This window comes from Watersipora subatra, chromosome 2 (assembly GCF_963576615.1).
Source record: "Watersipora subatra chromosome 2, tzWatSuba1.1, whole genome shotgun sequence".
Classification (NCBI taxonomy): Eukaryota; Metazoa; Bryozoa; class Gymnolaemata; order Cheilostomatida; family Watersiporidae; genus Watersipora; species Watersipora subatra.
In genome coordinates this window covers 71,715,598-71,743,260 of record NC_088709.1, presented here as the reverse complement: position 1 = coordinate 71,743,260, position 27,663 = coordinate 71,715,598, and the positions used below count along the sequence as shown (strand labels likewise).

The 27,663-nt window shown below is 35.8% G+C and overlaps 1 protein-coding gene across 1 annotated transcript; it reads left to right on the top strand.

Annotated features, from left to right (window-relative positions):
- The first annotated feature begins 67 nt into the window (after positions 1-67).
- Positions 68-27,324, top strand: LOC137388902 (WD repeat-containing protein 35-like). Its single transcript, XM_068075386.1, has 25 exons — positions 68-167; positions 596-713; positions 1,036-1,197; positions 1,556-1,737; positions 3,599-3,679; positions 5,647-5,815; positions 6,248-6,387; positions 8,403-8,528; positions 8,924-9,016; positions 9,624-9,716; positions 10,213-10,409; positions 10,939-11,062; positions 11,156-11,265; positions 11,959-12,169; positions 12,914-13,042; positions 13,990-14,196; positions 14,796-14,881; positions 16,459-16,605; positions 16,926-17,121; positions 18,568-18,780; positions 20,181-20,327; positions 21,396-21,615; positions 23,004-23,133; positions 24,521-24,577; positions 26,775-27,324. Exons 1-25 carry the CDS (start codon positions 144-146, stop codon positions 26,920-26,922), a joined length of 3,510 nt encoding a protein of 1,169 aa, XP_067931487.1. The 5' UTR covers positions 68-143; the 3' UTR covers positions 26,923-27,324.
- Positions 27,325-27,663: the final 339 nt, after the last annotated feature.

Genomic DNA, 27,663 nt, shown 5'->3' with positions numbered 1-27,663 from the left:
TAGTTTTAAGCGTTATCGTTGAACGATTTTGCCGCAGTGTCTCGCAAAATCTCACATTTTTGTGTATCGGTTGGGAAGCAAGTAGCATTCATTGAACGCGCGTTACTATTTTTGGAAATGTATCTTTAACTCTCTACGCGATAATGTTTATTTATTTGAGTAAAAAGGTATGCTTAAAATAATATTCTTCACCACTTTTTAGCTTCATTTTAGTTGTGTAGCCATTTTGGTCGCTATTAATACCTAGGTTTAACGGAATGAAAAATTTGTTGCCAGTAGTAGCAATGATATACGGACCCCCTCGGGCTGGGGCTGCAGATCATTGGTAGTAGTTACTTTCGTTATGTGTATCATTTTTTGATCATTAATTTATAATGAAGAATGATAGTCGTTTATTTATATATCAAATTGTTTGAACTTTTCGATTTACGAGGGTGTTCGTTTATTGTGGGTGTATGGAGCTAATTACATTAAAACATGTAATAATTTATGTCGCCATTGCGTTACTTCATTAGTAAATTAAATTGCTATGGAAACAAAGTTTTAATTATAATGATATTTTGATATTATTACTATTATTATAATTCTTTCTTAGATTGCCATTCCAAATAACACTCGCCTTCAGTACATTTCTTGGAACAAGGCTGAAGGCTATATTGCTTGCGGAGGAGATGACGGTTTGCTCAGGGTTCTCAGACTTGAATCTCCTGTTGGTAAGGATACTACACCTTGTTAATGGTCAGCTTTGCACTGTCATGATGTGTATACTATAAGGATATTTTATCTTCTATAATTACGACTAAATAAACGAACAGGATATAAACACCTTTCCTACATTTTAAATGAAAATACCAGCTTGTGTTCATACAAAATAAACATATTTTGATTCATTTCTTTCGTTATAACTATTTTCTGTTTTTCTTTGTTATTTAGAGAGGAAAAAGTGCTGAAAAATTGGCAAATTTATAATTTGATCGCTTGTGTATAGTCAGTCTAGGATACATTATGGTAATTGTATATCATCCAAATTTAAAGGGGGGACAGCAAAAGGACTGGCTGCTCCCAGCAACTTGTCCATGAATCAAACACTAGAAGGACACAATGGGACAGTCCAGGTGGTGACTTGGAATGATCATTACCAAAAACTCACCACCAGTGATCAGCATGGTCTCATTATCGTCTGGAGTTTATACAAAGGTATATAAAAGTGTTATTGAGTCGATAGTGATCAAAAGTAGATTGATTACTAGCCTTTGTTTAGCTACATCAACATTCACTTTCAAATATTACTTTATTGCATGTATGAGGAAGGCGAAATATAAATGGATAATAAAATACATTTTAAGTTTACTAGTTTGCTGGCAGCTTGCTGATTTACTGAGTCTTATCATTATTTATATTATCAGCTATTTAGAGTCATTGATATACAGAATTTATGTTGAACTGTAGATAATGTGTGCCAACGGATCTGAGAGCACATAACTCTAAATGTTTTAATAGGTGGTCTTATAAGAGTTGGTGAGATTATCAATCTCATATTAACATGATTCGTTAGGTTCCTGGTACGAAGAGATGATAAACAACAGGAATAAATCTGTGGTGAGAGGAATGAAGTGGAACTCTGAAGGTACTAAGATTTGCATAGTCTACGAAGACGGGGCGGTGATTGTGGGCTCCGTAGATGGAAACAGAATATGGGGAAAAGACGTTAAAGGGTGCACATTGGCAGCTGTGGAGGTAGGTGATCTGATAATTAGCAAAAGTGGTAACACTGGGCTAGTATTATTCAGATATAGTATATCCTTTTCACTATCACATTGTAAAAGTATATAGTAAATTATAAATGTTCTTTGAATCAGTAATTTTATATTTATTAATCCGCTAGTTTGCTATAACTAGGCAACCCAATTTTTGACTTAAAAAATTGTTGATTTTGATCTAAAAATGGACTTTTTGACCTAAAAACAGCTAATATTGACCTAGAGAAAACCATTAACAGGTAAATATGCAAGGTAATATGATTATAGCAGTTTTACTGGTCTGCTAATACCGCAAGCTACTGACTGGAGTGTGAAACTTCACTGATGAATGTTTGTTCAGAGAAAGTTATATAACGTTTCTTTATTTACATATAGTTTCAACTTCTACACAAATAGCTTTGAATGAAACACCGTGAAATCTACAAAATAATGAGTTTAACATAAGATGAGCCCAGGCAATAATATGCGATAATATGAAATTGATATACAAATCGTGTATCGTATAACATAGTAAATACTTCTCATGAAGAATAATAACCATAGTATGACATGAATGTTCGTAAATAATTGAATAACAATATAAGTAAAAATAAAATAAACCTTTTAGCTCTTGTTTAGTAGCTTGGTCAATCTTGTTGACTATTGTTTCATATGTACTTGTAAATATTAATACAGAACAGCAAGCGCATCCTCAGCTGATGGCTGCATTCAAACTACTGCTCAAATAACCAGTGTTACTAAACTATTTAGGGTTTGCAAAAAAAAAGAAGTTATTTACATGTTTTTAATTGGGCTGCGAAGGGGGCACCATTTAATTTAGACCGATGCCCACCTGGGTGGCTGCCACACGATGGTTTTGGCAGACTTATCGCTAGACCAAGAAAAACATGGGTATAGCTCTTTTTAATGAGGTGTCAGTGCAATTGTGGCTACAGCTTGCAATAGAGTAAAAATGAGAATGCAATTCACTACAATGATATTGATAGGTAATATCCATCAAAATTCATAGCATAAATGCATTGTTTCACACAAATATACTTATCAACATTCTGATCTGAAAAATTCTGTTTTAGTGATCATTGTAAAATTGCTAGGTAAAAAACAACCACAAATTCGCTTTTTAAGTTTTTAATAAGTTTAGAAAAAACTATACATAACTTAAATTTTGTAATTTTGGAAATTAAATGTTGAAAAAACAGCATTTTTACCTAAAAAGCTTAATTTTGACTAGTTTGACTTGAAAAAGTCATTTTTTACTATAAAAGTTTATGGCTAGATATGGGTTTTAATCAGTGTTTAGTTTCAAAAATTTTTTTTGACTTGTTACCATTGTGTTGCCCGAATTATAAGCTCAGGACATGACGGTTTCATTGCTAGCACTGCCACATGTCATTATCTATCCCAGTTTTAAACTCTCTCAGAGAACAGGTTTTTGAATGGATATTCTGTTGTACTTGCATTCGTCAATGAACATTAAAATACAGCAGAATACTATTTTGTCATTATGATTATCCTGTGCATGTCATCAGTCCATCAATCCAGTCCAGTTATTGGCTGATATCTATTCTTGCAATAGTTCCTCCTGTTAGTTTTAATGATTTAATGATGCAGCGAACATGCCATTCTAACAGTGTTCCCTCTGCAGTAAAACTGTTTACAACCTCATATTTGAAAATACAAAACTATTCTGTGTACATTGGCAGTAAAATTTGCTTCCAAACCTTGAGGTCAACCAAAAAGCATTACAATACATATGCTGCACAAGTAAGTTATTTCAAGGGGGAGATAAGTCTTGTACTGGTATGTTTAAAATCTCATAATTTTAAATTTATTTCTAGTGGGCGCCTGATGGAAAGATGATACTATTTGGTATGTCTAATGGAGAGATACATATCTATGACAGCCTTGGTAACTTCATGGTATGTTACTGGAGTTATCATCTTCTTTGGTCTCTTGTCAGCCTTTTTAACGTAAACTTGGTTTACGCTGAGAGCCATTTGAGCTCATTACTGATAGATGTATTTGTGTCATGTGATAAAATCTGGAATCTTTAGCTTGGTTCATCTTTCCTGTGACTATATAACCATAAATATTGAATATCTCTGGATGAAGTTCAATTATAGTGGCTAAATTAATATGAATTGCGTACTTTGTAAGTACTTTGAAATATGTCTATAAAAATTACCCAAGTTGTAACTATTTAAAAAGTTTTATATTTCATAGTCTACCGAACTAAACTGTGTTACACAAAATGTATAAAGACTATTTACTATATGTAAATCATACAAATGAATATATTCATTTGTATGATTTACACAAGATGTCACAAATAGATGTCACAAATAAAACAAAAATGTTACTCTTGCTGTTATATGAATAATACATTGTTGCTGTCTGTCTTGTCAGTAAAACTGATGAGCTTGTTTACACAATGTGTAAGTAGGTTTGAACAACGTGTCATTGTGATAACCTTGACCTACTTGTCTGTTGTTATAAGTGGACTCAGTGGACCAAGTTATGAGTAGACCTAAACTAGGTTGTTACAGTATAAGCAAAACATGTTTGTGTCTGGACAACTTCCTAATGGCATGAGCTTTAGACTAGGGTACATAGTGAAGCAGGCCTATCTGTGTAACCTCAAGTAGATAGTCTGCAAAGTTGCATAACAGCCAACTAACCAGCTGAACAAAGTTTCTATTGGAGTCTATAAAAGTACGTAGATAGAGCTGAGAAACAAATAAGTTGTATTACCAACCACAGTGCTATCTTGTTAGATCTATGAAAGTACAAGCTTTAATATGCTCAGTGCACTGAATTTTCTGGCGTTATTGTTGTATGTCAAATTGCTGTAATGTAAAAAGTATTTACTATAAGCCTGATTGACAGACCGTTGTTTCTATATAGCGTCTGTGTTGGCTTGCGGTTAAATATAAACTAGTTTTTCATAAAACTTGATGTGCAAATAGGTCTTAAGTCAAGCTAACACAGCTACATGCATATATTCAGGGTTTAATTAATGTTTCAGTCAATTTCTATTGTATTCTTCTATCAAATGACTTTGCAGTTCATACTTTGGTATCAAACTTAATTCAGCTGGTATTTTAATATATTCTCAGTTTCCTACAAAGTGGTAAAAGTCACCAGAAGGGTATTTTGTTAAGACTTAAGCTTCAAGAAATAGCTGTAGAAGTTTGAGAAGCACATTTTTTTCCTCATGGATTTGCATTTTTTGTTGGAGTTGTTTTACCTTCTGTTGGAGTTGCTCTACTTGTAGTGATTCAATTTTCAAGTCACTCACATAAAAAACATTAAAAGTTTGTTTCTCCATTCAAGACTAATAGAGCTCCACGATAAGACATTGTTTGCACTAGTGGATTTGTTGGGGCCCTTGAGGGTACCAGAGGGGTATTTGACTATAGATTTTGACAGAATGTCTGCTAGGTTACTCATTGAGTGTGAAACTGCAGAGGAAAGATGTATTTTGTGTCTAGGCTATGTTTGAGATGAGCCTCATAATTTTTTGGGTTTGTTTAGAGCCCAGATTACAATAACACTCAGGCATGTGCCCTTCCTAAACCTCAGACCCGGCAACTCGAGTAGGAAAGTAAGCCCTTGTTTGGCGTGCCGTGCAACAAGTTTGCTCAAATCGATATTACTATATATTACTATATACCGGTAGTAATAGAGCTCTATCAGCTTGTCATTGTTAGGTTAATACACCGGCTGAAACCATTCGTTTACTATTGTAAAATTGAGCAAATTGGTACAACTTTGTTAAAGATGCAATTGGATTTGCTTTCTCCTGTCTAACTTAACCTTAAATCATTCCGTTCTCTATCTTTCGTTATCTATTTTACTCAGTTTTGCTTCCTCTTTATTTCACTAGTCAAAGCTGCAAGTGATGTGCATGTCAGATTTGAACCCACAGACTTCAAAAATAGTCGGTCTGGAGTGGTACAAGGGTGAACATGGATACCTGGAGCCAGGTTGCCCTTGTCTATCACTGTGCTTCAGCAACGGCCGGTGCCAGATCATGAGGCATGAATCTGATGAAGGTACAACTCTGCATATAATCTTTTCTTTTTCTACATGTAGATAATTAACCCTGCAGCCCTAGGTGTCGTATTCTATTGCTCTATGGGCTATACTCTATAATTCTAGCTATAGTATTGTTTTCTACAATTTTTGATATTATATTTTAATACTCAGGGCGTTATACTTCTTATATAATTCTGGCTATTATTTTTATCTGTACTACTCTCCGATTCTACAAATTATAATCACTGACTCTATATGCCTTATTCTAGGATTACAAATATTACATTTTCTTACTTTATGCAGTATACTCTCTCTAAATCTACTTCATATTCTGTCACACTGTGTAACGCTATATGCTGCCAGGTCTTCTTCATTACATGCTGCCAGGTATGTTAGCAAACATAGATATTTTCTATATATATTATATGGCTACTCATTATTTTATGTAGAGCCGGTTCTCATAGACACAGGAATGTCGGCGGCACAAAGTCAGTGGAATCACTGTGGAGACACACTCGCTGTCTGTGGCTCTCAGAAATCCTCTGAAAAGGACATCAACGTAGTCCAATTCTACACACCATTTGGAGAGGTGAGGCTGTAAGCCGTATCATATGTTTAACTCTGCCTCCTATGTGGGTTATAGAAAGAGGTGTTTGCGGTTTGTCACTTGGTGATTGAGAGTTACTCTACCTTGAGGGAGGTTTCTTACTAGCTCTATGATAGTCTACTAGTATGTACTACTCGGAGAGGTTGAGATGATTTTAGTTCTTAGATAGCATCATTGTTTATGCGGTAATCTCCCGTTACTTCACAGTGTATCTTTTTCGTCTTCAGTACTTTTTGGGTAAAAATATTCTTAAAAAATTTAAAGATCAAAGAAAATGATTAAGAAGGAAAAAGAAAACACATCAAATAACAAAAATCACTTTCATACTCTGGCTTGTGAGATTTCTCCACAAGAGTCATTTTGTTAGCGGCCATCGCTGTTTGCTGTCTTCCTGTTGTTTTGTGAAGTGTAAAAGTGCAAAATGCTTGAGACATCCTTCCAAGACTTCAACCCTTAAAATCATCTGATGAACCTGTGAAAAGTAGGAATATTCTTCTGATTAATAAACATGGGACTTTATTAGATATGAGACAATTAGTTGTTTGTTTCACCAATATTCAGTTATTGCGGGTGGATGCTGGTCCCTCATTGTCAACCTGTGAAAAATGAGGGATTACTGTATTGGTTGTCAGAAGTATTTCAGGAGCTAATGTAGATAAAGATTAGCATACAAACCTCTTCATAATAAGTTCTGAGATCTGCTTCATATGTCAAAGCGCCGTATGTCAAAGCTTTGTATGTCAAAGTTATAAATGTTGCAGCAGATATTCCTATACGCATATAAATTCAATTTTTTCTGTATCTCAAAAAACTTTGACAGATGTTGCAGGTAGTTACACATAGCATTATAAAAAGTTCATTACATAAAACTATGTAAGAATTAAATAAATCAACAAATAGAACATTTATTGTTAACTTAGATTAATGTCAGAGAGCTCTCGTGTGGACTACTAGTCTGCGGGACTTAGGGTGGAGCCTACTCAAGGGTTACGTATTGCTGATCTTAATACTGGCTGAGTTTCCTCTTTTACTCTCTTATTAGTTTCCTCTCTATACATTACTGGGTGAATACCCGGCGTTGCAAGCATAATAAAAACCATTTACACACAGTGGCAGGTAGTGTAATTGCCATTGGCTAATTTGAGTAAGCTAGCATACATATTACTAAACTTACTAATATGAGCTTATTTTAACCCACATAATGACTATATGCCCAGTGATTCATGATATTATGTGTAGTCTAATAGGTTAGCTTGTCGCCTTGTGAATGGGTAGGGGGAGGGGGTTTCCGAGATCAAATCCTACATGATGCGGATTTTTCATTGCTAAATTTTATTCGCTATAATTGGACACAGAGATGAAAACAAAAAGACCGACAAAAGGACAAACAAACTCAGAGATTTGAATATATAGATAAATAATGTGTGTAATAATATAATTTAATACAGATTATGTATATTGGCATAATACAATATTTGTTGATGTTAGTAGGATCATTAAATGATGATATGATGCCAATAAACACAAACAACAACATCAAAGCCATCAGTCGCATAACTCCAAATATTTTCTCTTAAATCAATGTCCGTCTTTGTCTGTTACAAACAGGATAATCTGTTATTAGGCAGTGCAGTGGTCAAACTAGTTCGTTATACAGTATTCGTAATGAAAGTTCAAATTCTAGCAATAGCACGAAGTATCTGTCCCAAATAGATTCGTATTTTATTGTTCTTATCTAACAATAACATATCCAGCTCGGTATGTTTTAATGCTGCCGGGCAGGGATGTGCTCATGGTATGACGTTAACAACAGCAGTTACACATAAACATTTAGTGAAACATGGTGTCATGAATATTCAACAATTGATAAAATTATTTTATGTCAACTATTAATGTCATTCTACTTAGGAGTTGTCAACTCACGATGCTGACAACTTCAACTGGTTAATAATTTTAAAAGGTTGACATATAATTATGTGTCTCTGATCATTTTTCAGCATTTGCGGACGCTTAAAGTTCCTGGAAAACAGATCACTAGTTGCGCCTGGGAAGGAGGCAGTTTAAGGATTGCTCTTGCTGTTGACTCCTTCATATTCTTTGCTAACATCAGACCAGACTACAAGGTTCGTATCCATAGACTCCTTAGTAGTCTGCTCATATGCAGTAGTCTCTAACAATTCTTTGATAGTCGTCTCACCCTGGTTGCTTCTATCATATATACTGTCACGTATAAATATATACTACTCGCTTAGACTGTCATACTTCTAAGAGGATCTCAACACAGAAGGCTGACAAAATGTTGTTTTTATTTCAGATTCATATCGTATTTAAAATAAAAACATTACTCATTATTCACAATTTGAATGTCAGAACTTCAGGTTTAAATATGTTTTAAAATAAAAAGGAAATAATGTGAGATAATTTTTGTAATTTAAATAAATATAATTATTAATACCTCTGGTTAGCGTTGTGTAAAGCAGAATATAAGCTATTATCATGATTTTATGTATGATTAAAGTGGGGTTACTTCAGCAACACTGTTGTCTACTCCTTCCACAAACCAGACAGGAATGAGACTGCTGTCATGTTCTGGGATACCAAGAATGATGACGTAAGTGTTAGTCCTCTACTACTGCGTTAAAGATTTGTAGTTGTCTGTCCCTTTTTTGTGTTTAAATTTACTATACCATCAATTCTCTATTTGAGTGTCACCATTATTTGAGTGTCATTTCTAATAGAACATAACTACAAGGAAAGATTGAAAAATAGACTGCCAAAGCACTCAAATAAGGATTTTATGATAGTTAGACTTGAATGCTCACTGTCACTGATTTGTTAGAAACCTTGCTATGTTAACAAAGTAGGCATTGTTCCTAATTCACATGGAGTTATCTGTTCATGGCATTTGACTTGCCATTTGTTTCAGTCTGCTTGAGCCATTGAGGAGTTTAGTATATTATTGTGAAATTTTTCATTCATGTGTTTGCTTCATATAAGATGCTAGCGGTATTTCATTTGTGTTTTTGTACGTGACTTGATTAAAAGATTGCAAAACACACAATATAAATTTACATCATAATTAATACAAAGAGATTTTGTTATACAAATTTATCAACCTACTCATTTCCTGAATGAAAGCTTCTTCATCCTTGTTGCCATATTTGTGTACTCGCACCTCTTCTTATTTTCAAGATGAGTGTCCCACCATATGGTTGTAGAAAGTAATGAAGTACTTGAAGAATCTGATGGGAATAGCTGCTTGTGGGGAGTACTGCTGCATTGCTACTCGCATGGATGAAGACCCTAGTCAGGTATGGAGTTGTCTTCTCAACTCACACATGGCTCATCTTATCTTTTATAGCTTTATGATGCATGAAACGTTAGGTATTTTATGGTTGCTAAATACATGCTCATTAGAAACTGCTTCCCCCAAGATCATTGCGATAGTTATCTTGTTGTTGTCTTTCCTAAATGGCTCTCTTTATTTTATAACTATGGCTGATGGATTGTTAGGCATTTATAGATATCTATAATACCTGTTTTTTGCTCTCAAGGAATACGAGTGCGACCACATGCCGGTAAATCTGAGTTCATTTGTGACATGTTGAAAAACTTTTGCTGTTGAGTGAATTGATTGCATGTGATTGGATGAGGCTGCTTAGCTAAGCCTTTGATTGGCTGGACTATGTAACCCTGATGATCGCTTTATGCTTTAGTGAGGTTGTTGTGATTGAAGTTTGCTTATAACCTTGACAGCTGAACAATCTAGTGGAAGAACCGGGCGATATTTGGGTCGGGTGTTTGTAGTTCTCACTTCAACTATACAACAACATTGGAACCGTCATCGAGGCTAAATATATTGAACTTGAGCCTATTTTCTTGACGATAACTCGGACCCACGTGGTGGCAGCGTCTAGGGAAGCCTTCTATCTCTGGCAATTCAAGAATCCTAAGAAATTTGCTAACCTTGAGATATCAGGGAAACGCAAGGCTGGAATGGAGAGGTAAGTTAGCTTATTGATTACTCAGCTATTTCGAGTTTAACACTCTTGCACAGAGTTCTGCCTTTCTTGGTGAATGTCTCACAGACCAATTTAGACATGAAACAAGGAAAAATATTTGAACAAGTTTAACTTGTGAATTTTTACAAGACTAGGAGAGATAATTCTCAAATGTTTTTTAACTAATTTTGAAAATATCAAGAAAGTGCGTTTGATAATTAAGCTGGTGTCTTCAAGATAAGATTTAACAAGTCGATAGTCTGTTGTTAAAGTATTGTCATTGCTTTAACAGTTTTTCTAGTGTTACCACTGAGCCTATACTGTTTGCTTCTATTAAAATCTATAGATTCGCACTGTCAGGGCTGCTATCAGATCTCAGTACACCATTGTTGAAGCTAAGCTCTACTGATTCCTACTTGCTTAACCAGTTTATTTTAAGCAAGGAAGTAAAATATACATAAAAGATGCCTTTTTAATAAAAGGATAACTAGCTCCTCTACAAGCATGAGCACTTGCAGTACATTCTTTCCAGATTGTTCCATATCGATGACACCCCGTCAACTACCAACACTGAGACCATAGATTTCAGTCATGCCTTTGGTGAGACAGCTGACCCAATATGTTGCATCTGTGCTTCTGACAAGAACCTCATTGTGGTGGGTACCAGCTATACATTACTATCTACTCTGGTTTCTAAATACACTGCGGTTGTGCAACAGTATCATAGCCTGTGTGTTTGTTGATTGTAGGGGCGGGAGTCAGGGGCGTTGCATCGATACACCCTACCACTAGTCAACCTCACTAGCAAGTACATGCTAGCTGCTAGACCTCACCAACTCGCCATCAACTCCAATTCCTCGTAAGACCCTCATAGTCTGCATTAACTGATAGCCTTTGTTGTCCTTTTCAGAAGTGTGAACCAACATTTAGTTACCAGCGTGTAACTAAATGTTGGTTCACACTATGTCGGAGTTGTCCTCTCGGCGATTATTTGATTATGTGCACCATAAATCGAAAGCATCATCGAGGTAACGAGCGGATACTTTGGGAATTATTGCAGCTGTCAAACGTTCCCGATATTTCGCCAAAATTTGTACCACTTCGTCGATTGCAATTGGTCATTGTGAATTGCTCAATCCATATTTTCTTTTATAACAGTTCCTGGGGAATTAGTGTTTCATCGTTTCCGCAATCGCATCGTGCGTTGAGAATGCTATGCGGCGGAATTTCGCAGTTGCAAACATGGATGGTTTTGTGATAGTGTGGACGTTGTTACCACAAATGATACCGATGGTGTCGGTATGTCGGTGTCAGATGACATCGACATACGGCGATACAGTGTGAACAAGCCTTTAGTTGCGTGCTGGTGTTTATGAACTTTATTATGCTTATTATAAACTTGAACAGAAAGTTTGAATGACTAAGTTATTTATTGGTTGCTGTCAGTTTGTAGAAAAAAGAAAAACAAATTCTACTTTAATGTTTGCATGATGTGGAATCTTTTTATTTTATGTTACTTGGATATGCTGTTTACATGAAAATGTGTTTGCAGGAAGGTGTCTATCATAGATATCTCGGGCGTGCTGACTTTCTTTGACATGGAGAGCAGAACAAAGGATGCCGATGGTAAGGAGGTCGTTGGTGAGCAGCTGACTTATGAGAGGAAAGATGTCTGGGACATGCGCTGGGCTGAGGACAACCCTGAGCTTTTCGCCATGATGGAGAAGACTCGCATGTACGTTTTCAGGGGCATGGATCCAGAGGCGAGTAACTCTATGGTTTAGGTCAATGGGCACGCTAAAAGTCATTGTGTAGCTCTCTGGTTTAGTTCTCATATTGGATCGGTAATTGACAGTAGCGCCCCTTAAAAGTACTGTCTATGGTTGGTTCAGAGTAATATGTGTGACACAGTGAGTCATTTACATCGTCAGGCAGCCCAAATGTGTTGCCCAATGTCTGCTGAGGAACCTGAAAAAGTGCTTCAATGGCATTGTAAAGTGACAGACAGCTACAATATAGTTTTATTCTATACCTAGCTGACACAGTGTGTTGTAAAACCAGATGCTGTAACATTCTTCTAGGCCAGCCGATAGGTGATACAAAATAATTCAGCCTTATTTAACGGTTTCATTGAGGCTCTCTGGTTGTTTCTCGTATTAGCTATGCCACCAGTTGTAGTGATGTCGCTTCATTTTCTTCTGAATTTTATATCACAATTCTATGCGATTCACTGTAGAACTCTTTGGACATGTTGTATATCTCTATGGATTGTCATACGTAGTTGATGGGGTGCCCATAAAACAAAAAAGGTTATGCTATACACTCTGTAGTTAGTCTTTAGTTTTAGGATTTAGACTTGTACCATTTACCATGACCTGTAGTCTGTAGCTCTATGAACTGTAGTGGGTAGCTATATGATTTGTTTATTTAAGCTGTGCAACTGTGCATAGGTTAGTCTGTGTATCTTTGCATTATCATCACTTGATGGATTGTATGAACAAATGCAGGAACCACTGATGAGCAGCGGGTACATCTGTGAATTCAACGATCTGCAGATTCAATCTGTCCTTTTGGATGAAATTATGAAGGCACCAGACGAGCCGTCTCGAGAGAATATGCTTGACCATGAGATCAAGGTAAGAGGATACACGGAGAGCTTTAATGACAGTATGCTCTAGATCTCGAGGAGAAGAAATAGAGTATGTTACATTTGAGCTATAGCCATTGGGGGTCTTACAGGTTACTACTGACTTGTAGCAAAAACACTTTCGCTCTCCTTTAGCTACAATATGGGAGTGGTGGCTCTGTCAACTTTTTAAAATTTTTCATGACAATTCCTAGAAGTCTTGTAGCTCATTGATTCGATATCGTACTTTTGAGCTGTAATTCAAGTAGTTGAGTATGAATATTGAGGTGTACAAAATCATAGAAACCATGATTGAAGCCGTAACATGTGTTAATAATGAGTTTTACTGAAACAGAAAATCTGTTAGTTGTTCCTGAGATGAGCAGAAGCTCAAAGTATCTTGGATTTGAAGAATTATTAGTTTGAACACTTTCATTTCATAATCTCGAGTGACGGATGTGTTTGGTAGGGCTTATTGCAGCCATGTAATAGAGAATGTAATAAGAAAGTCCCAAATACTCCCGTATTGTTTGGAGTGAATGTAATGCTTACTTCTATCTACTGCTAGTTGCAGATTCTTGTCAGAATGATGAGTGATGGTTTTGAAAAAAATGTTCTGGTGTTAATCTCCCTCATAGACAACAGCTAGTTTTATGTCATCGCTTCACTGGATGGTGGGAGACATTCTTTCTTAGATCTTACCACATGTAAATGCAGCTACATTCTACACTGGGAATTTCTGTCCCTACTGGCAAGCTTTTTTGGAATTGAAACCCAACCTTTTATGCGTCAGGGGTCAGGGGTTCCAGACCACCGGATAGTCATCTGTCTAACCCTGACCAGTTGCACACAGCAAACTAATTGATTGCTAAGCTATAGGGACTTACGACTGCTCTAGGAAGCACTATAAGGTTCAGTTCAGAATTTTTATTTCATAACCTCTGTTCTTTTATTCAGTCCCTGCGAGACACTCGAGACCTCCTTGAGAAGGTAGGCCTGCAGGATGCTCAGCGGTTTATTGAGGAGAACCCACACCCGAGGCTATGGCGGCTGCTTGCTGAGTCTGCCCTTGAGCTCCAGGAGTTCTCGGTAGCTGAGACAGCTTTTGTCAAGTGTAAGGACTACCCTGGCATCGAGTTTGTCAAACGTCTTGGCCATCTGCAGGTTGGAATCGATTACATTTATATGCATGACCTTAATGTGAGCATTATGTATTGTCTTACTGTATGCATTACACATTACCTTACTGTGTACATTATTCATTGCCTTGCTGTGTGCATTATGCATCCTTACTGTATGCATTATGCATTGCCTTAATGTGTTCATTATGCATTGTTTACTGTATGCATTATGCAGTACCATCTGCTTACACTATGATGATTCATTGATTGCATGAAACATTATTTACTGTTTGTATTCTATCGTATTTTGCTATTTAAATTTACTTACCCATTTGCAATAATCAGGACCTTATTAGAGTAAACATATTTTATTTGGTACTTGCATTAGGCATGATTCTACTGCTTTGTACTTATAGTAAAATTATACTAATATAACTAACCTGCCTGCTTTTCTATTCTGTAGTATGTAGTATTTCACATCTCATGCCATTAACTATAAAAATCAACACGTGGTTACACTCACTGACTCTATAATGGAACATTTTTCATAAAATACAAGATCTATTTGTAAAAAGTTTGCTAGCTGCTTCATGTCTGATTCCCAAACTTGAGCAATTGAAATTGTGTCCATCTGAATTGTAGAGCGACTCCCTCAAGCAGGCTGAGGTGGCAGCTTACTTTGGGTTTTATGATGAAGCAGAGTCTATCTATCTCGAAATGGACCGAAGGTAAGCCCAAGGCTTCATATAGATCTAGACTTACTTTATGCTTTCAGATTATCTCTTTGCTTGAAGCTTACCAGAGACTGATGTCGAAAAACTAACAGAGCAGGTTTGCACTGTATACACTGTATATACGTAATTATGAAGTCTTATAAAAATTTTCAACCTAATCTGTGGTAATAGGTATATAATAAAATATATTACATGTATATAATAAAATTATATAATAAAATTTTAAACATTGCAAGTTATAAAAATAAAAATTAATTTTTTATTGCATCTGATATGCCACAAATAGTGCTTTCCTTTCACAATTGGTTTTGTTTTGGTTCAATATCTCCATTGCTAAAATTTAAAATTACATGTTACCTCTCGGGCTGATGAGTGCAATTATTGTCTCAAGACAAGTTCGTGACCTACTCATAAACCCATAGAAGTTTTAGCGAATATTTATATAGAAGCTGTGTGAATCAGTTGCAATTATGTATATCTACAGTTAGTAAAAACTTCACATCATTACACATACGACTAGATTAAGAATTATCTTCTCTTTTCTCATAATCATCAAAAATAGAGCAGTTAATTCATTATGTAATATGTTGAAATAAATCCCTACCTTACATACTTGAGCCCTTGTCCATATCAATAGTGTTAGTGATCACATGGTTTGAGCGCTTGTTCATATCAATAGTGTTAGTGATCACATGGTTTGAGCGCTTGTCCATATCAATAGTGTTAGTGATCACATGGTTTGAGCCCTTGTCCATATCAATAGTGTTAGTGATCACATGGTTTGAGCGCTTGGTGAATGAGTCATACAGTCACAAATTGCCGATGAGGATCTTCTGACCACATGCCATTTTCAAAACAATCGAGATTTTAAAAATGTTGGTTATTGAGAACTAAAAAAGTTAGCTATGAAGTTGCTATGCAACGAGGTATTAAAATACTAACCTTTTTATTGTTAACTACTTACGGTGGCCGTAATTACAACTAATCCAAAATAAGAAAGGCATCTACATTCCATTCTTATGCTCTAACTTGTTTGTTGCTAGTTCTATTGCGGTACGGTGCTCTTTGCGTCGTGCCACAGAGCAAACAGGCAAATTTAGTTTGTTGTCAATGCTGAGCTAGAACCTATTATTGGTTAAAAGTTCAACAACATCTGAAGCCACGACCACTTTTATCAAATTAAAACGTGCAACCAATGAAAACAGTGCAATTTGGTATTTTAGCAAGGGTCTTAGACATGCAAGGTCTTAGGAAACATTCAACATAATGATGATGCATGGGTAGTACTCAGAACTTAGTTCATGTATCTTAGCAAGGATCAGTCTTGCAATATCAAATTAAATCAGAAATGATTAATTAGCAATGATTACTCCTTCAGCATATCTGTTTTAGCCATTACCCAAAGATTTCGCGTTGAGTCGTTTGTTCCTCCCTGTAATATCTTTGTATTTGTGCCAAGTATTCTGTTCAATAAATATTGGAAAATCTAGTCTCATCGTGTTTATTTAGTTTAAAAAGACTCACTTGTGTTTAGAACATAACAAGAGTTCTACATAACTTTGTCACTGTAGGGACCTGGCAGTGACCTTGCGTAAAAAGCTGGGAGACTGGTTCAGGGTTGTACAACTCCTTAAGCAAGGCAGTGCAGGGGGAGATGACACCCAGCTCGAAGATGCATGGAACCAGATCGGAAGTTACTACGCTGACAGACAAAAGTGGTATGTGATTCGTCATTGTATCATGTCTATTATATAATATCATCAGAGCTTTTTATAGAGACAGCATTAATTTAACACTATTATAGCTATATGAACTACATTACCTCTTCCTTTCTATTAGTAACCTCGCGTTTGAGCAATGAGTGTCATTTAGAGAAGTTTTTTGTGTTAATATTTCACACATTTTTGCAGATTGCATTTCCCTATATTCCTTTTTGATTGGCTTGTATATCAGTGACTGGTTACTCATGTGACTGATGACATCACAAGTAATCTCTAGCATTGCGTTTATCTATTGGATCTTTTACTGGGTATCTTAGGCAGCAAGCGGTCACTTTCTACGTACAAGGGAACAATCAGGAGCGGCTGGCTGAGTGTTATTACGTGCTCGAGGACTACGTGGGTCTTGAGAAGATGATGAAAGCACTGCCGGAGAACCACAAGCTCCTCCCAGATATTGCTCTACAGTTTGTCTCGGTCGGCATGTGTGAGCAAGCAGTAGAGGCATATACTAAGGTACTCACTCCTTTTGTCAGCATCTTTTGTGTTATTCTCATAGACTTATGATGTACTGAGGATCTCAAAGTCCTCAGTACATGACAGTTACAGGTTCTCAACTCATTTCAACTTACTTGATGTGAACAAATTGCATACATTCACTAACAATTATTTTGAAAATGTCATTGCCAGTTGCTCTAACAATCTCCCACCTAATATCCATTCTCTTAGCAGAGAAAGGCATTTTAAACACTATTTGTTAAACTATTCATTTGATTTTAATGGCTAACTGATGTCCTCTTTTTACTATCGTTGTATGGCCTAATTTAAAAAACATTTCTGTTTTTGAAATAAAATTATTGCCAATAAAGTATTACATATATATACATATATATATATATATATATATATATATATATATATATATATATATATATATATATATATATATATATATATATATATATATCTCATATGTACCACTCATATAGTAGTGTATGTAGCGTAATTTACAGATACCTATGTTTGCGGTTGTTGGATCGCTCTATAATACTAAAGCATCTTGTATAAATCTATATTTGCACCTACAACACAGCAGAGACATGATGAATCTTTTGATACCAATTAACTGTAATGTGAATTTTGTTGCACGTCAACCTTTAAAATAAAACAGAGCCTATTTCTGCACTTTTTATTTATTGTCGACAATAGAAAGGAATCTAAGTAAATAATGCTGAGATACGAGTTGCTACATATACAGCAGTACAGTATATTCCCCAAACTAGTTTAGTTTATTAATATAATTTCATGAGACAATGTATTACACATGTACATTATACATATTATATTATCTGCACTCGTGTCACATGATTATACACTTAAGTGTAAAACGAGGCTGGGTTATGAGTTAGATGCTACAATACAGTATATACCTGAACCTAGTCTAATCTGTTAGATAATCACTGCATATATTTGCCTGCTCTACTATTACATGTGTATATAGTTTATGGTGTAACACAATAAAAAAAGCTTTAAAAAGTAGTTTTTAAGACTTGGAACAGATTACAATTATTTAAATTAGTTATAATGAGAAAATTGTTTTTTTCATTATAACTTGTTTTAGGATTTTGCACTAATCGCTGTTCGAACTGCCTTCTAGAACAGATTATGGTCAAAAACTGAGGTTTAACTGTAGCTGTTCTTGAGGCTGGCTCTATGGTATAAGAAGTGCGGCTACTGTTTTACCTGTGACATTATTTGAGTGGTATAACCTGTTAGATCTACTGGTTTTATACCTATTTTATCTAACGGTTCCGAGTTTTTTTGTACAAGAAGGTGATACTCTCAAAAAGTCTCATTTTAATAGAGCTGTAGTCATCAGCTTTGGAGTAGCAATTCAGCGTCGTATATGCTACTTATGACCAGTTCTATGCTAACTCTATGGTTATTCTCGCTCTCTTACAGTGCAACAAGATGAAGAAGGCTATAGATGCATGCGTATTGCTCAACCACTGGAACACAGCCATTGACCTTGCCAAAGAGCATAACGTCAAAGAGATAGACTCACTGCTTGCTACCTATGCCAAGCACCTGCTCAGCAAACAGAAGGTGCTCAGCGCCATTGAACTCTACAGGAAGGCTGGTAGATACCTCGAGGCTGCTAAGCTTATGTATAAGGTTGGTTGGAGATGTCAGTGTTGAAAATATGTTGGTATTTGTAAGGGAAGGCTAAATAATAATTGGTTAATAGTGAAGTGATACCTTCAAATATGTTAAATTTTGATGTCAAAACTGTAGCCACAATGTTGATCAATATCCAATAATGGTTGAAAAGGAATGAGCACTGGCATCACAGTTCTTCCTAAAGTACGACATCAACAACGCCTTTTCCAGGTTACTGGCTTATCGTCTGTCATTGGTTAGTGTCATTCATTTTAAACCATAACTGCCACGTACAACTTTTATCATTTTGTCTAGGTAAATCAGACACGCTGATTCCGATTTTGTACTCAAAATAAAGATTGGTCCACTAACCTTCAAAGTCATAAAGGCTTTTTTAAAGCGTTTTAATATTCGTCTCGAAAACAACGCAATCGGCACAACAAGCTCCACCCATAAATATGTGACGTAAGCTAGCTTTTTAGGAATGGAAGTTAGAAATATTTAGTCCGATTTAGAATGATAGTGATGGGTGTCTTAAAACCCATTGTTATCCAAATTCAGCCTTCAAAATAATCTCAGTCTTTTATGAAAGGTAGATAAACTATTTAAAATTGGTCTTAGCTTGTTACAGGATGTTTAATGGCTGAACGCCGAGAAAAATGAGCTCAAAAAAGCGCGATAACAACGCTAGGTTGTGATAACATCGCGCTTTTTGCGCTCATTTTTCTTGGCATTCAACCTATTAAACATCCTGTAACAAGCTATGATCAATTTTAAATAGTTTGTCTACTTTTCATAAAAGATTGAAAAAATTTTGAAGGCTGAGTTTAGATAATAATGGGTTTTAAGACAGCCATCTCTACCATTCTAAATCAGACTATACATCCCCAATTTCCTTTCCTAAAAAGTTATCATACATCACATATTTATGGGCGGAGCTTGTTGTGCCGATTTTGTTGTTTTCGAGACCGATATTAAAATGCTGTAAAACAGTCTTCATTACTTTGAAAGTTAATGGACCAATCTTTATTTTGAGTACAAAATCGGAATCAGCGTGTCTGATTTACCTAGAAATACGATGAAAGTTGTACATGGCAGTTATGGTTTAATAATGCATGTATATGCTTTTACAACACTCCTAATTTAATATGCTAAAATGATTATAAATATGCTTCCTTAAAAATGCAAAAGAGTGAATTATTGTTTTTGTAACTTTCCTTTATTTGAAGTTTTGAATAGTTTTATATGTGCACCATTTTAAAGTACTTATCAGTTGTTTGTTAAAGGAATGGTTTTCATTAGCTGTTTCTATGCGCAGTTTAAGATACTTTGTTAAGATATTTATTCCAGACATTCTTTGAACCTTCTGAATCAATAGTATCATGTGAGTGGGTCTGTCAACATCCTGTTTGCAGCTGGCTGAAGAGCAGGCTCAGGCGGGCACAAGTCAGCCTAAGAGATTGAAGAAGATGTACGTGTTGGGGGCACTGCTCATAGAGCAATACCATGAGAGTGTCAAACAGCGAAGCAAGTTTAGGAACAAAGGCAAACGCGGGGCAGAGGTGAGCTCACTTACAAAGATTAATGTAAAAACCTTTGTAGTCGATATTTGACATATAATGCAGCAGCATCAGCACAGCTTGTAGCACTATCATCTATTGTGACAGGCATCATGGAAGCTTGTAGCGCCATCATATACTGTGACAAGTGTCAGCACAGCTTGTAGCACTACCATCTACCGTGAAAGGTGTCATCACAGCTTGTAGCACCATCATCTATTGTGACAAGTGTCATCACAGCTTGTAGCACCATCATTTATTGTAACAAGTGTCATCACAGCTTGTAACACCATCATCTGCTGTGACAAGTGTCATCACAGCTTGTAGCACCATCATTTATTGTAACAAGTGTCAGCACAGCTTGTAGCGCCATCATTTATTGTAACAAGTGTCAGCACAGCTTGTAACACCATCATCTACTGTGACAAGTGTCATCAGAGCTTGTAGCACCATCATTTATTGTAACGAGTGTCATCACAGCTTGTAACACCATCATCTATTGTGATAAGTGTCATCACAGCTTGTAGCACCATCATTTATTGTAACAAGTGTCATCACAGCTTGTAACACCATCATCTACTGTGACAAGTGTCATCACAGCTTGTAGCACCATCATTTATTGTAACAAGTGTCATCACAGCTTTTAGCACCATCATTTACTGTGACAAGTGTCAGCACAGCTTGTAGCACCATCATTTATTGTAACAAGTGTCAGCACAGCTTGTAGCACCATCATTTATTTTGTAACAAGTGTCAGCACAACTTGTAGCACCATCATTTATTGTGACAAGTGTCAGCACAGCTTGTAGATGTTGTATTGCTTATACATGTATATTGGCTCCATATACATGTATCTATTTTAACTACTTAAACCCTCATGTTTACTGATCTCGTGTTGCAATGCACAAGAGTGTATGAATATTCTCTACTCTCAACTGGGCTTCTGCAGTTTCATTAGACATTTTTGTTTGCCTCGTGAAAGAAAAGAAATGTTTTTTGTCATCAGCTGTTATAAGTCTGGCTCCGTTTTTTAAACTCAGCCTCTTGTTGAGTTTTTTGTCACCTTTACAGGCCCTTTCTGCCCTTGCTGGTCTCCTGGAAGAAGATTCATCGGCTGTATCTGACACGAAACTAATAGACAATGCGTGGAGAGGAGCAGAAGCTTATCATTATTACCTCCTTGCACAGAGACAACTGCACCAGTCACAAATAGACCGAGCGTTCATGACCTCACAGGCTCTCACACTGTATGAGGATATCATAGATCCTAAACTCATTCACTCTCTCATTGGTCAGTAATAGTTATGTCTACTCTCTCATTGGTCAGTAATAGCTATGTCTACTCTCTCATTGGTCAGTAATAGTTATGTCTACTATCTCATCGGTCAGTAATAGCTGTCTGCTCTCTCATTGATCAGTAATATCTATGTCTACTCTCTCATTGGTCAGTAATAGTTATGTGTACTCTCTCATTGGTCAGTAATAGTTATGTCTACTCTTTCATTGGTCAGTAATAGTTATGTCTACTCTCTCATTGGTCAGTAATAGTTATGTCTACTCTCTCATTGGTCAGTAATAGTTATGTCTACTCTCTCATTGGTCAGAAATAGTTATGTCTACTCTCTCATTGGTCAGTAATAGCTATGTATAATCCCTCATTGGTCAGTAATAGCTATGTCTACTCTCTTGTTGGTCAGTAATAGTTATGTGTACTCTCTCATTGGTCAGTAATAGCTATGTCTACTCTCTCATTGGTCAGTAATAGTTATGTGTACTCTCTCATTGGTCAGTAATAGTTATGTCTACTCTTTCATTGGTCAGTAATAGTTATGTCTACTCTCTCATTGGTCAGTAATAGTTATGTCTACTCTCTCATTGGTCAGAAATAGTTATGTCTACTCTCTCATTGGTCAGTAATAGCTATGTATAATCCCTCATTGGTCAGTAATAGCTATGTCTACTCTCTCATTGGTCAGTGATAGTTATGTCTACTCTCTCATTGGTCAGTAATAGTTATGTCTACTCTTTCATTGGTCAGAAATAGTTATGTCTACTCTCTCATTGGTCAGTAATAGCTATGTATACTCCCTCATTGGTCAGTAATAGCTATGTCTACTCTCTCATTGGTCAGTAATAGTTATGTGTACTCTCTCATTGGTCAGTAATAGCTATGTATACTCCCTCATTGGTCAGTAATAGCTATGTCTACTCTCTCGTTGGTCAGTAATAGTTATGTGTACTCTCTCATTGGTCAGTAATAGCTATGTCTACTCTCTCATTGGTCAGTAATAGTTATGTCTACTTCTCATCGGTCAGTAATAGTTATGACTACTCTCTCATTGGTCAGTAATAGCTATGTTTACCATCTCATTGGTCAGTAATAATTATGTTTACTCTCTCATCGATTTGTTTGAGATTGTTCAAGTTTGGCTGTAACTCTCTAATTGGCTGGTTACAATTATTTCAAATAACTAGATAGGCCTCAAGAGATTTAATCCCTAATTGGTTGATGTTTATATTTGGCATAGGCCATGTTATTAGGTAATTCCTAAAGTAAGGCCTTGCATCTCCAACATTAGCCTTCGTAATTTTGGCACTGAGTGCTGATTAGTCAGATAAATTAAATTGTATTTCAGATCAGTAATGAATTGAATGTAGTTATGCTATTGTCCATTACAGCCCTGATTAGTGTAACGGCGAGGCAGTTCGCTACGGCATCAAAGTCATTTACCAAGCTCGAGACTCTGTCAGCGCTCTCCGCGTCGGAGAAGGACGAGTATAGCGATCTCGCTCTGGAAATATTCATCAGGTTGGGTCTACTTCTTTACTTTCCATTAGACATTTTTAGTGCATTTTTCATTAAACAATATTCTATCTTTCTCTGGATGTTCCATCCTCTATGTTCACTCCTATCCTTATTGTGACCTCCTTAATGTGTTGGTCCGTGTTCCCTCTCGTAATTGCTCGGTATTCCTACTGTCTTCTTTTGAGCGAGTTATCCTCATTATCATTGGACAGTTTGGTAGTTCCTATTTGACCTTGGCTTTCTTAGCTCATGTGGTGACATCATCTTATTTACCAAAATATCTGGTAGTCTGATTCTCAAAAAGTTCTATACTTGTTGGTTAGTTAAAATCATTTTCGTGTTTTCTAACTTATTATAAGTCCACTGTGGGAAAGTAGTCTGTCTTCTGTTAGCATCAGGCTCTGTCAACACTGGTTTATGGTAGTCACTTTGGGGAGGAAACTTATCTTATCAAATCTGTTGAAATATCGTAATTACAAAAGATTTGCTATGCAACTCACTAACTTGAAACAATTTGCAGTTCCATATTGAATATTTTTGGTGGAAATAAACACATAATGAAAAATTAATACAGTCAAACTTACGGTATGTTTATGTTGATCTGGACATATGAATTTTCTAACATGCATTACAAAGTAGTTTCTGTTATACGCTTATCCTCGTTTCTCAAAATGTTGCGGTTTTTTAAATCGCAGTTAAAGGATGAAGCTAAAAATAAAAAGAAGGTAAAGATAAAAAAATATGTACTTAATAATGATTAATATGTTAGTTTAAAATTTTCCTAGTTTAAGTTAGAATAAGTTATGCTTCTCATCTCTAACTCCAACTTCACTTCTATGCATTGCCAAGTGTATCCTATGCATTGCCAAATGTATACTTCTGTTCACGTGTCTCTAAGGTAAAGTTACCATAAAAATCTGTTATTATTGATTACTAATCTATTATTTTGTTTTTAACATTTTGGTAATGTTTTTGTTTTATTAGCATTTATTGTATTAATTAATGAGTTATTATTTATTACAGCTTGGGAGGGTTTGAATAAATTAATGGGTTACAGCGTATTCTTTTGGTACTACTTGTTCCAAATGATAGTGTTAACATAAGAAGCAGGTCCGGGAATGCATTAAATTGTAAGATTTCTCAAGGGATAATAATAATATATAAAATATTACTGTAAAATTGATATGATACTTTATTGGTTCTTTAATAGCATGAAGTTTTTTTTCTATCCGTCACAAATGAGTAAGCAGTGTCTGTCACGAACACAGCCAGTGCAATCTATGAGCTATTGTTTCCACTTTAACTTTTGTAATGAAGATTTTTGGTTACAAGTTTCAGCATTGGCTATTGCTGAAAGAGTAGGTATTCTTAACTTTCAAGGTTGTTGTAGGCACAGTCCAAAGGACCAGAATCCGATAACGTTCAACTACCACAGCATAAGTTCAGAGTAAGTATCATTAGTTACTGAAGATATCTAAAATGACAACTCATTCATAGTAGAACCACAGGAAGTCTGAAAGTTGTACAGGTACATGTGGAAGAGAGAGGTTTACAATGTTTGAACTGTTCTCAGTATTATACGGTTGTCGGAGGCTCGTTTTGGATTAGAATGGATTAAAATGCTTTGAAGTATGTTAACCTGGTTGCAACTGTACTTATATGTAAATTATAATATTGTAGATATTTATACGGTTTGGGTAGTTTCACATTTTTCCAACTGGCTTTATAACCAAGTCTACTTTGATTAAAAAATAATCCCTGAAATAATTAGTAATAACTGTTCTTTTAAAACTCCTATCATTGCGATCATCGAGTGGTTGGCTCATTGAGAGAGGAACCCGTATGTATTATGTTATGAGAGTTGTGAACTATGGCCCCTGCTTGGCATGGTCAGCATTATTTTACCTGACTGATTGCCGTGATTGGTGACGTCTTCTAAGACTGAGAGAACAGCTATGAAAAAATTTGCATATTTTCTAATATTGTCTCTGGATCCTTTAGTTTGGTTCTAGGAAATGTTCTTCGGTGTGCTTCTATTTCAACAATTCCTCTGTAGCAACGCTTAATTTTTTGAACAAACTTCAAGAAGTCCACAATAAAAAGTACTATGGAATTTTTCAGTACATTCTTCGGAATACACCATGTGAAGTTGAAATGTTCAGTCAGTGACCATAACAGGGAAGTGGTTAGATGAGCTCTAAGTTTTTTTTGTTGGTAAAGGGATGACATTTATTTCATTTTCTTACCCACACATAAAATATAATATTTATCTGGTTGACTGTATTGAAATGATTGTGCTCACTCACTTAATTATGTATAGATGTTGCTATTGTTTAAAATTTTCATAAAAAACTGGAAAAACTCTTTGATTTCTTCTGAGTGTAGGTTATCTCGGGACAGTAAACAGAATGTGTCTGTTACTCGGGCTAAAACTCCCGAGTTTATTAAAAACAATTTTCTGATTCAGCGGATGGATTACGACTCACATGTTTAAATTCACTTGTGCAAACACCAAAAATAAAATCAGAAAACTAAGCTAGTCATTGTATTGGAAATACTCATAAGTTCATCACTTGGTTTATATTGCTTCGGAATTTTTTGTGTTTATTTTTTAAAATGTACTTTCTATTGTTATTATTATTATTCTATTGTTGTTCTTTTTCTATTATTTGTTTTAAGCCGTTATGATCAACTGTTATGATCAACTGTTATGATCAACTGTTATGATCAACTGTTATGATCAAGTTTGTTTTAATTGATGCTTTGCTGAGGATTTATAGCGGGATTGCGTCGTTATTGCAAAGCCTGAGAGTGAACACTGGCAGCTTCATGTTACTCAAATATTGTATCCCCATCAGAATAGCTCTGAACCTCCAGTCATGATGTCAATTCTTAGCAATCAGCAGTGTCTACACCGTTGTTTACTTTACCTATAACTGTTTTTGTTCTAAACCAATTTCTATATTCAAGAGTACCGTTCCTATATTCAATAGACTTCAATCACAGTTTGATAATTTGTCATGATCGAAACCTTATTTCCTGTTTATATGGGGTAGACATCATATTTGTTGGAGTTGAAATTTTATCATATTGGCTTTTTGATTGAGTCAAATGTTTTAAGGTTCCTGTTCAACTCATTGTGTGCAGTATGAAAGGCTTGGGTTCTGCTCCCCAGAACTACTGTTCTTTTTCTGAAGGGTACATAATACTTGCAAAAGAAAAAAACTAGCTTCCATTCAAAAGTATTTCACCAGTTGAGTGTGATATTTTTAAATTTAAATGCTTGTAAGTCAGAATACTGCAAATATAAAAAGCTACCAGTTGGTTATTCAAAAAAGCAGAATATGTAATTATCGTTAACGTCTAGCTGTACTAACATTATTAATAATGTTAGACTGCTTTGTACTAACATCATTGATAATGTTAGTAATTATTTTCAATTCATAACCAACTATTTTAAATTCAACAAAAACATTATAAAACTCATTTCTAATTAGCTATATAGCGTATTTGAGTAACTGTGAGTGAAATTTCTGACCCAAGGACTATACTATTTCAATAGTGAGGGCGGGTTTTGCTTCCCCCTTCCTAGCCCATTAGTCCGTTGCCATACATTTCTACATAAAGCTCCCATTCGTTTACAGAGATGCGAAGAAGTTGGTTTGCGTAGCTTCAGGTCGTGAAATGAGTGACTACCAGTTCTGGATGTGCGGGACATGCAAGCACTGCGCCTACGAGAAGGAAATAACACAGTATAAGAACTGCCCCCTCTGCCACACACCCATCAATTAGAGTCCAGCAGCTAGCACCTCAAAAACTAGTAAGAGACACACTAGCAGGTATTGCCAGGAGTAAACTGCGTCACTATCATTGGTGAAAACGGAAAAGACAACACTGGAAGATGTCATAGAAGATTTGGAAAAGAATTTTAAGATTGCTTCATTATTTGTATGCAATAACTGATTCTCATCAATTCTCTTGTTCATTGAACAGAATTGGGGAAACCAAAGATCTCCTTTATGTCTAGTTTTGATTGTAACACAGACTGGTATAGTCCTGATGTTAAGATCTCTGTTTTTGATTTGCTAGACTGCTGACTCTACTATTGTCTAATGCGTGTTATCACATAAGTGTGTTTATATTATAGCATTTTAATCCGTCCATTTATTTATTTCATTTTTAAAATAGAATCTATCCCAGCAATGTTATACTGTAACGCTATACAGCGACTGTTATGGTCTCTGATTATGTTAACACGCATGAGTGGAGTATACGCCGGTAATGTTATACTATAACGCTACACAGCAACAGTTAAGGTCTCTGATTATGTTAACACGCATGAGTGGAGTAAACTGCAACATTCGAACAACTACAACAAATCGGCAGTCATAAAAATATGACTCACTGATGAACTATCAGAAAGTCTATTCTTTTTGGTTGATGTTTTGGATGATCACCAAGTTTATTCACACCCTACATCCCGTTATTCACACTTCAGCTAGAAAAACATTTATGTAGTCTCTGCCTTAATGA

Coding starts and splice junctions, on each gene's coding strand:
- LOC137388902 (XM_068075386.1), top strand. CDS start 144: ATGTTTATTTATTTGAGTAAAAAG. Junction 5,816..6,247: donor GAGGCATGAATCTGATGAAG/GTACAACTCTGC, acceptor TATTTTATGTAG/AGCCGGTTCTCATAGACACA. Junction 21,616..23,003: donor ACTCATTCACTCTCTCATTG/GTCAGTAATAGT, acceptor TGTCCATTACAG/CCCTGATTAGTGTAACGGCG.